The 10644-nt window shown below is 37.0% G+C and overlaps 1 protein-coding gene across 1 annotated transcript; it reads right to left on the bottom strand.

Moving 5' to 3' along the window:
• Window positions 1–4457: 4457 nt before the first annotated feature.
• On the bottom strand, window positions 4458–10386 carry LOC148014069 (uncharacterized). The gene is made up of 6 exons (XM_087666511.1): window positions 10210–10386; window positions 9988–10053; window positions 5977–6158; window positions 5526–5751; window positions 5208–5468; window positions 4458–5033 (listed from the first exon to the last, which is right to left on the bottom strand). The coding sequence occupies exons 1-6, from the start codon at window positions 10384–10386 to the stop codon at window positions 4458–4460; spliced, it is 1488 nt and encodes a 495-aa protein (XP_087522637.1).
• Between the last annotated feature and the right edge of the window lie 258 nt (window positions 10387–10644).

The following is a 10644-nucleotide window of genomic DNA, read 5'->3' as shown; positions in this document are numbered from 1 at the left end:
TTTGATACATGTTAAAATACTATCAAAATAGTTTGTAACTAAGGCGTATAACACATCTGTATTCCTTTGTTTCTAAGCCCATAAAATATCTACATTTGGAGGAATCATAACACTCGAATTTTATATATCGAGGATGGGTTGTGGTTCTAGGTTAGTCCCTAGCACTCTCTCTATAAGCTTATAAGAATCAAGAATAGTTGTAATTATACCATTTAATGCCTTTGTTGAAGATTGGTGGATGATTTATCAATGTTTGAATTATTGGTACCATAGTACCACTACCTCACGCACTAAGTATGCTTCCAAATGATGACATTGCTCCTCTTTACTATTGATACCCTTATCTCTCTGTCTCCTCTACTCCTTTAGAGTCCCCTAGTCTCTTTCCCATGTAGAAATTAAACAGTGCGTTGAAATCGAAGCAAGGAATGGAGAATACACAACAAATATTGGAAGAATAAAAACTTCTTTGATTCCAAATAAACTAATACAAAGATAACTATGTTCACCCATGCACTTCCACTATGAAACTTAAATAGCAATCTAGATAGATGATAGGTGAGAAACTTAAGGCTAATTGGAAGAACTATGACTATGTAATGTCCCCATTACTTAGTTTATTTTAATGTGCATATACATTCCAAAGAAAATTGATTTATGTTGCACATTTTAAAAAAATTAGCTCTAATTATAAAATTGACTCTCATTATAAAGATAATAATATTTATTAATGAGGTATTATATACCAGTTCATGGAAGAAAGACTTGGGAGACCCTCCTAAGACTAGTTTATTAAAACTATTTTTATAGTATAGAACAACAAAAAGAACTAGCTTAGTGGATAGTCACTTGGCAGTTAAGTGCACTTGGGTGACAACACTACTGGGATGGGTGACCTCCCAGGAAGATTAGTTGCCAAGTATGCCAAGGCCAAGATGCCAAGGTCTATGCCTTGGTCGCCGCCTTGGTCGTAAGCCTTGGAGTGATGACCACTTGATGATGCACCACGCAGTGCTCGCCCATATATTCATTTATCTTCACGCTACAAAAATGGAGCTCCCTCTCTAACATCATCAATGATGTCATCAGAAGTGCTAAAAGAAAGTGTTCTCTCTTTGTCATCGATGATGTCATAGAAAGATGCTAAAAAGCAAGCATCCTCTCTTTTAGCCCCCTGCAAAACTATAAATTGAGGGCTTGGGAATGACCAGGAGGAGAAATAAGAGCAATCTTGATGAGGATGAGATGCTGATCAAGAAGGAGGAGACTCTATTCCATGAGACGAAGAGACATCATTCCATTCAACCCAAGAAAGGGGATACATTGAAAGTCTCTCATCCTCTTCTACTCTAATCCAAGAAGAGAAGACACTGAAGAACTTTATCATATTCTATCAATCTACTTAGAAGCCATACCTCTACTCTCACCCCTATTCCGTCTACTAGAGAGAGAGAAGTATTGCTCTCCACAAGGCAAGAAGAACAATCCGTGAGGCCTACATTATTGCATCCCGCAATAGCCATCATCATCATCGAGAGTCTTACAACCTTCCCAACCGATATTACTGCTATGTTCTTCTTCTTCTAGAAATCATATTTCTGTCTCATGGCCCTGAAGAAAAAGAATTCAAAAGTGGAAATCACGATGTTATATGAGCGGTGAACGAGAACTAGCCTCTCTCACAACCCGATAACAAGATGTAAAGGAGTGCCGGTTAAAGTATTTGACCTTGTCGAATGCACTACTCAACTTGGAAAATTTAAATATTTGACAAAACTCACAACCACACAAGACAACTCACAAAGAAAATATCCAAAATTTTGACAACAACCAAATAAATTATATTCTCATACCTTGATAGCCTCGATCTGAAGCTTGGCACCACAAAGTCTAACTTCTTCCTTTTCCACAATAGCACGTCCAAAGATCTCTCGCATGCGACCCTCCTCTCACATCACTCACAAGATGATAAGAAGATACAAGGGAAGGGCCCCTAACTCTCCACTCTCCTCCCCTTTTATAGTTTTTCCATCCTCTCTTACGTTGAAGAAGTGTTTGCTTTTCCCAAAAAGCCTTAGGCTTTTTACAAGGTGGAACGTTAACACGCTAAGGCACACTATTTTTTTAAACTTTGAAAGTTTAAGCTTTATAAAATAGCCTTTAAAGCTATTAAAACTCCATGCTTTGCTCTCTTTTTTTTACGCGTTTGTTTTGGCTCATGAGATGGTTCATCTTTTTTTTTTTAAAACTAAAACTTTGACAAACAAGGTGTCCTCCACTACGGCTACCTTTTTCCCCTTTCACTCTGTCTAATCTCTTCGTCTTTTTCTGTCGCTTTTCTTCTCTGTTCTGTCTCTAAAGACTCAGAGCACCAATTTCCATGCTCAAAGTATCGATTCGGCAAGGTTTACTAGTAACTCGCCTCAGATGGCTGAACTTGGTGCCAGCGAGGTCCACAGAGGAATCAGGAAGCCTCTTCCGCTTGGACGAGGTCTCCATATATCTCTCTCTCTCTCATCAGCACTCCAGCTTCCACATCAAACGCTTAATCTTCTTCATCAGTAAGTGTTTGCAAGTCTCTTCTTCTCAGGTTCTTCTCCGTCGAGAACGAAGATACAAATAAATCGTGGAACTATTCTTCTCATCAACATCATCTCGAACGTCTTCACGACAAGATTCTGTCGCATCTTCTTCTTCTTCTCTTCAGTCCGCAGATCTCTGTTACTCCAAACTTCTCTTCTTCTGTTTATGCTCTCTATTACTCTTGCCTGTTGAAGGCCACATAAATTTGCACCTGCACCACGACTGAAAATGCATCACCTTCAAGTTCTCCATACTCTGCTTGCAGAAAATCTAAGCTCATTATCTTTCTTTTCTCTATCCTTCAACTCCTTCTGCCTCAATCTCGTCTATCGTCTTCTTTCTTGAAGTTGTTCCCGCTTTTTCTGAGCAGCTTCTTTTTCTTCAACAAGTTCTCTTTGATATTGCAATGCTTCAGCATTCTTGTCGTCCATCCACATTTGCACTAGTCTGAGCTCTAGAAGAAATCCCAAAGAAGCAACAAGATTATTTGGTTCCATCCCAAACCTTCTTGGTTCCCCATCAAATATACTCCGCTACAATGAAGGCGAGTTTAGGCAACTAAGCAGATTCTTCTCACTTGCTTCATCGAGAATCTGGAACAACTTTTCTGATTGCAGGGGAAATGTAGACGGCTTGTTTTGTACTATCTCAAGAAGTGCTTGCGCTATATGTGACTGAGATGAAGCCAGTTTGCCAGGTTGCTTCAAATGAGCTAAAAGGCTTTGAACTATAGAATCTGCAGAGAGATCCTTGTCCAAAAAAAAACTACAATATGCTGCTTGTGCATCCTCCTCGACTACTATTGATGCTTCGTACTATTGTATCTCAAAACTAAATCCCCTTTTTTTATATTTTTTATTTTTTATTTTTTATTTAATCTCTTGTAAAAAAAATTCTTGAGTTTTTTCATATTGATCACACACTTCCTATCTGTTTAATTGTGCTTCTTGTAATTGTATCAACCTTTTTGTGAAATAATTTTTTTCCACTCCTTCAGTCAACTTTTCAATCATCCTTAAGGCCGGTATTTCTACCTCTATAGGTAATAAGGCTTCCTTTCCATAAACCAGTTTAAAGGGAGAATACCCCCTACTTTCTTTTCTTGCTAAACGATATGCCCACAAAGCACTTGGCAATTCAATATCCCATGTTTGTGGATGATCCTTTGTCATTTTAGACAGCATTCTTATTAACTCCCCGTTAAATCGCTCGTTGAGACCATTACATTGAGGATAGTATGGTGAAGCAAATCTTTTTGTTATTTTCATTTTCTCACAAAGATAGTCTATTAATTCTCCCTTAAAACCTGATCCTCTATCTAACAAAATCTCTAAAGGTGTTCCAAATTTACAACATATATCTTCATAAATAAATTTTCCCACATCTATGGCTCTAATGTTTTTTACAGCCTTAGCTTCTGCCCATCGAGAAAGATAATCAACGACTGTCAAAATATATATTTTTCCTCGTGAAGTATGGGGTAATGGACCAATTGCATCAATTCCCCATTTTTCAAAAATGTCATATGCAAGAATTGTTTTTCTTGTTTCCGGTTTCAATATCCTCTTACTCATTCTTTGACATTCATGACAGGATTTGCACCAATGATTAACATCTTTTTGAATGCTTGGCCACATATATCCTTCAGTTAAAATCTTTTGTAAAGTTATTTTATAAGAATAATGTCCTCCACAAGCCCCCTCATGATTTGTTTCTAAAATGTAATATATTTCTTCCTTCCAAGGTACTCTTCTTAAAATTAAATCCACTCCTTTTGCATAAAGAACATCGTTCACCATTTTATATCTTCCAACTCTTCTTAAAAACCCATACTTTTTGTTTTTTTGAATACTTGAAGGTACTTTTCCTGTTAACTAAAATTCTTCTTCCAGGTCAAGAGCTTCTCTTCCCCTATAGAGAGGAAGATCTGCTTTCATTACAAACACTTGACAAATTGCTAATTGGGCTGCATTGTGAGCTTCCTGATTTTCTTCCTTGGAAATATGTTTCAAACTCCAGGCTTCAAACTGCTTTAGATCTCTTCGAATTCTATTACACAATCTCTTCAATTTGGGATTTTTTATCTGCCAAACTCCGAGTATTTGCTTTACTAATAGTAAAGCATCACCTCTAATTATCAACCTTCGAATTCCCATTCTTTGACAAAGCATAATGGCTGCTTGTAAGCTTGCATACTCAGCTTCATTATTACTTGTTGCCTCAAGTTTAACTGTTTCTTTTCTTATTGAATTTCCTTGAGGATCATAAACTACTATTCCTCCTGAAGATGCTTGGTGTGCCTTACGATATGATCCATCAAAATACATCAAAAATGAGTTTTCTATTTCTGGTTTTTCTTCTTCTTTCTCTCCAAATTTTCCTTTAAGTAAAAAAGAACTTCCTCTATAGGTTAAAAGGTCTGCTATTGTAGGCCTAGTTGAATCCTCAACCTGGAATTTATATTGAAATTCTTCTAGTTCAACTATCCATTTCATTACTCTTCTTGATAAGTTTGAGTTATTCACCAACTGTGGTAATAGTGTATAGCTTGTTAAAATAGTAAAGGATTTTGGTAGTAAATATCTCCTAAACTTTCTACAAGCAAATATTACACTTAACATTACCAGCTCTATTTCTGTATATGTTTTTTCTATTTGCAACTTTACTCGACTTGCGAAATAGATAGGTCTCATATATCTAGAATTCCTTCCTTGTTGCATTAGAACTGCTCCAATAGCATCTTCCCCAACTAAATGATTCACAAAAAACTCCTTTTCCCAATCAGGTGCTTGAACTGATGATGCATGACTCACAGTTTCCTTCACTTGTTGAAACACTTCTTCACCCTCTTTAGTCCACTCTAAAGGATCCTTCTTGGCTACCATCTATAATGGATAAAGTAACTGAGATGCCTAAGGAATGAATCTTGATAGGTATCTTACCTTATGAATGAATGTCATAAGTTCTTTGGTATCTATAGGTGATACTAAGGTTACTAGGGCTTCTACTTTTTCAGGATCAGGTTCTATTCCATTTTCTGAAACTACATGACCCAGAAGTTTCACTTTTGGTTGAGCTATTTTACATTTTTTTGGATTGAGTTGACAACTGTAACTATCCAATCTTTCAAATACTTTCCCAAGCTTTTCACAATGTTCTAATCTTGTACTATGGACACAAATATCATCAATGAAGTCTCTAACAAACTTTCCTAGGTAAGGTGCTAGCACTCTATTTATCCTCCCTTGATACTAGGCTGGTCCATTACTAGGTCCAAAAGGTAAAACTCTATAGCAAAAACAACCCCATGGTGTTATGAAAGTCATTTTCTTTTGATCTTCTGGAGCAATGGGTAATTGAAAATATCTAGAATATCCATCACAAACACTATACCTTTCAAAACCTGCGACGACTGAATCTAAGATTTCTTCTACGAATGGCAGCGGATAATGATTCCTTTTTGTGACAGCATTTAGAGGCTTATAATTAACACAAATTCTCCAACCTCCCATTTTCTTTGATGCTATAACTATTGTGCTTTCCCATTCTGAATCTTCTACAGCGGATAATGATCCCTTTTTGTGACAGCATTTAGAGGCTTATAATTAATAGAAATTCTCCAACCTCCCGTTTTCTTTGATGCTATAACTATTGTGCTTTCCCATTCTGAATCTTCTACAGGATAAATAAACCCGGCCTGCAACAATTTATCTACTTCTTCTTTCAAAACTGATATTTGTTCTGAAGTTAGGGGTTTTAACTTTTGACATACTGGCTTGGCATCTTCTTTCAATTCTATTTTTAGCCCTTCCCCTTTCATTCCTCTGATTTCTAAGTATGAAGTTGCGAAAAGATTGGGATATTTATTTATAAGTGAATGATATTGTTTTCTTTCTCCATCCGTCAAATCTTGACTTAACATTTTTTCCAGAAACTCTCTTTTTTCTATTGAAACTTGTGGTGATTCCATTAATTTTTCTAATTCCTCTAATTTTCCTTCTTCATCATCTTTAAAAAACCCATCTTTTTTATTTCCTTTGGTTTTAACATTTATGTTTTGGACTTTTTTTTAATTTTCTTCTTTTGAAGTTGATCCTTCATCTTTTAACAGGAACAAGAGTCCTTTTTCTTTAGAAGGAAGATTTAAATTAGGACTTTTTTTGTTTCTTGATACCCTTGTAACTATTGATGGTTATATATGAGTTATTGACCTTATTCTGTTTCCTAGAGATATTTCCTTCTTTTTTAATTATTTTTTTCAATTATTATAGATGAAATTTCTGGATCTGAATCACTTTCTGAACTACCCTCCTAAGTTTCATCTTCTTCTTCTGTACTATCACTTTCCTCTTCTTCTTCCTCGCTAGTATCCTCATTCTCTAATTCCTTTCTCGAGGCCATATCAAACTTCTTTGCTACTCCTCTACGGTCATAAATTGTTAATATTCCTTTCCCCCAGTCTTGTATTGCTCCTGCTTTCCTAAGCCAGGGTCTACCCAGAATAAGCGGAAACGCTCCTAACCCTGCTGGCATAACATGACAAGTAATTTTCATGGCAACTCTATAAACCTTGATCTCAAGACTTTGAATTCTTCCTATGCATTTCACTTTAGCATGATTTGCAAGCCTAATTCTAAAACTAGATCCTGCCACTATTCGAAGTCCAAACTGTTCTACACATGCTTGGGTAATCACACTAACTTGTGCTCCTCCATCTATATATGCCTCTCCTATATTTTGGTTTTTGTACCAAGCATCTACTACATGACAAATATCCGGTAACTCCTCTACACTTAAAACTCTTACAGTACCTTTTTTCCTTTCTCTCCCTTTCAGATTTACTAATTTCTTCCATTGTCCTCTCGTCCTAGGGCACAAATCCATCAACTGAGCAAAAGATATATCAGCTTTCCTACCCATCATATCTTTATTTAGATCATAGTCACTTTCTCCTTCTCCCAAAGGAATATCAGTAGTATGATAATGTTTTCTAGGTGCTCTCATTTTATTTTCTTCTTTTCTCTCTTTCTTTTCTCCTCTCTTTGTTTTTCTCCCTCTTTCCTCACCAGCCTTACTAGTTTCAGGTTCATCTCTCTCAGCATCTCTTCTTCTTTTAATTGCAGGCATAACATCAACAGTTTTATTTTCTTCTTCTTTTTTATTTTCTAAAAGAATACAATTTATGGCACTTTTTCCTTTCTCTTCCTCCTTTAACTTAGATTCTTGAGAAGTAGAATCATTTTTTATTTCTATCCCAAAATCATTTTGTCTGTTAGGCAAATTTTGAGGTAAAGGATACATGTCCCCCCTTGCCCTAGGTGGATATGGACAGTTTGTACTTATATGACCTATCTCTCCACATGAATAACAAGTTGCCATTGGTCTACGAAAATATCCTCTACCATTTCCTCCTCTTCCCCCTCTCAAATTTTCTTGATTTGGTTGTCCTATTAGTCCTCCATTACCTCTTCCTAAGGGTCGACCTCTCAATGCTCCTAGCCTCATGTTTTGCATTTGTCCAGATAATTGATCTTCAACTTCTGGTGCTAGTTGAGTATTTTGTTTAGCTAAAACTTGAAAATTATGTTCCTCCCTTTACCAAGTTTGGTCCCTATTTTCTATAGGTGTTCTAAATGACTCTCTTTTTTTAATTTTCTCAAATTTTCTTTCTTTTTCTATAGCAATCATTACAACTTCATCAAAAGTACTAGGTTCTTTAATTTCCAATTTTGTCCTCGCATCTCCTTGTAATTTTTCAATAAAATTTTTAATTTTTAACATTTCTGGAGCTCTCTCTCCTAGGCCTAAAGATACATTCCAACGATCCCAAAGTCTAGCATACTCTATGGCAAAAAATTCTATGGTTTGGTCTTCTCTCTTTTGGCATGTCTCTATTTTTCGCCAAAGGTCATGTGAAGTCTCAGTTTCTTTAAAACGGTCAAGAAATGCTTGTTTAATTGCTTTATATTCCATAGGAACAGGAGGATTTCTTAGTCTAAGGGTCTTTTCATAATCTTCAAACCAGTTGCAACCTTCATCTAACAATTAAAATTTCAAAATTTGAAGTTTCAGTGCTGAGTCATTCATTCGTTGGATAATACATCCAAGCTCTAATTTCTCGAGGAATCGCTGAGGATCTTCTCATTTTTTACCATAAAATTCAAGAAAAGAACTTGCCATTTAAAAATGATTAAAAACAAGCAAACAATCCACAAATCTTGAATAAAGTCAAAATTTTGGCACTCCTCAGTGGGGGCACCAAAAAAGAGATGTTACATGAGCGGTGAACGAGAACTAGCCTCTCTCACAACCCGATAACAAGATGTAAAGGAGTGTCGGTTAAAGTATTTGACCTTGTCGAATACACTACTCAACTTGGAAATTTTAAATATTTGACAAAACTCACAACCACACAAGACAACTCACAAAGAAAATATCCAAATTTTTGACAACAACCAAATAAATTATATTCTCATATCTTGATAGCCTCGATCTGAAGCTTGGCACCACAAAGTCTAACTTCTTCCTTTTCTACAATAGCACGTCCAAAGATCTCTCGCATGCGAACCTCCTCTCACATCACTCACAAGATGATAAGAAGATACAAGGGAAGGGCCCCTAGCTCTCCACTCTCCTCCCCTTTTATAGTTTTTCCATCCTCTCTTACGTTGAAGAAGTGTTTGCTTTTCCCAAAAAGCCTTAGGCTTTTTACAAGGTGGAACGTTAACACGCTAAGGCACACTATTTTTTTAAACTTTGAAAGTTTAAGCTTTATAAAATAGCCTTTAAAGCTATTAAAACTCCATGCTTTGCTTTTTTTTAAAAACGCGTTTGTTTTGGCTCATGAGATGGTTCATCTTTTTTTTTTTAAACTGAAACTTTGACAAACAAGGTGTCCTCCACTATGGCTACCTTTTTCCCCTTTCCCTCTGTCTAATCTCTTCGTCTTTCTTTGTCGCTCTTCTTCTCTGTTCTGTCTCTAAAGACTCAGAGCACCAGTCTCCATGCTCAGAGTATCGATTCGGCAAGGTTTACTAGTAACTCGCCTCAGATGGCTGAACTTGGTGCCAACGAGGTCCACAGAGGAATCAGGAAGCCTCTTCCGCTTGGACGAGGTCTCCATATCTCTCTCTCTCTCTCTCATCAGCACTCCAGCTTCCACATCAAATGCTTAATCTTCTTCATCAGTAAGTGTTTGCAGGTCTCTTCTTCTCAGGTTCTTCTCCGTCGAGAACGAAGATACAAATAAATCGTCGATCTATTCTTCTCATCAACATCGTCTCGAACGTCTTCACAACAAGATTCTGTCGCATCTTCTTCTTCTTCTCTTCAGTCCGCAGATTTGCTTGCGCTATCGCTGAACCTCCTTTATTCTCACAAAAAAACGTAGAGAACGACACAAACCGCCCGTTTCTTCCCTGCATCGTCGTCTCCGAAGGTCCTCGCCATAAGCAAGAATTTTGCTGCCGTCTATCAGAAAGATCAAGCAACATATCATCTCTCTCTTTGCAAACTCCAAACTTCTCTTCTTCTGTTTATGCTCTCTGTTACTCTTGCCTATTGAAGGCCACATAAATTTGCACCTGCACCACGACTAAAAATGCATCACCTTCAAGTTCTCCATACTCTGCTTGCAGAAAATCTAAGCTTATTATCTTTCTTTTCTCTATCCTTCAACTCCTTCTGCCTCAATCTCGTCTGTCGTCTTCTTTCTTGAAGTTGTTCCCGCTTTTTCTGAGCAGCTTCTTTTTCTTCAACAAGTTCTCTTTGATATTGCAATGCTTCAGCATTCTTGTCGTCCATCCACATTTGCACTAGTCTGAGCTCTAGAAGAAATCCCAAAGAAGCAACAAGATTATTTGGTTCCATCCCAAACCTTCCTGGTTCCCCATCGAATATACTCCGCTACAATGAAGGCGAGTTTAGGCAACTAAGCAGATTCTTCTCACTTGCTTCATCGAGAATCTGGAACAACTTTTCTGATTGCAGGGGAAATGTAGACGGCTTGTTTTGTACTATATCAAGAAGTGCTTGCGCTACGTGTGACTGAGATGAAGCCAG

This window comes from Lygodium microphyllum, chromosome 25 (genome assembly GCF_053477565.2).
Source record: "Lygodium microphyllum isolate KBCC chromosome 25, Lygodium_microphyllum_v1.1.10, whole genome shotgun sequence".
Taxonomy (NCBI): Eukaryota; Viridiplantae; Streptophyta; class Polypodiopsida; order Schizaeales; family Lygodiaceae; genus Lygodium; species Lygodium microphyllum.
This window is presented reverse-complemented; position numbering and strand designations above follow the sequence as displayed.

Bases quoted from the DNA above. Each gene is read 5' to 3' on its own strand.
- LOC148014069 (XM_087666511.1), bottom strand. From the start codon at position 10,386: ATGGACGACAAGAATGCTGAAGCATTGCAATATCAAAGAGAACTTGTT. The intron at 6,159-9,987 runs GTTTGTGTCGTT...TGTCACAAAAAG, and splicing joins ATGCAGGGAAGAAACGGGCG to GGATCATTATCCGCTGTAGA. The intron at 5,034-5,207 runs GTAATGTTAAGT...TATAAATTCCAG, and splicing joins CATATACAGAAATAGAGCTG to GTTGAGGATTCAACTAGGCC.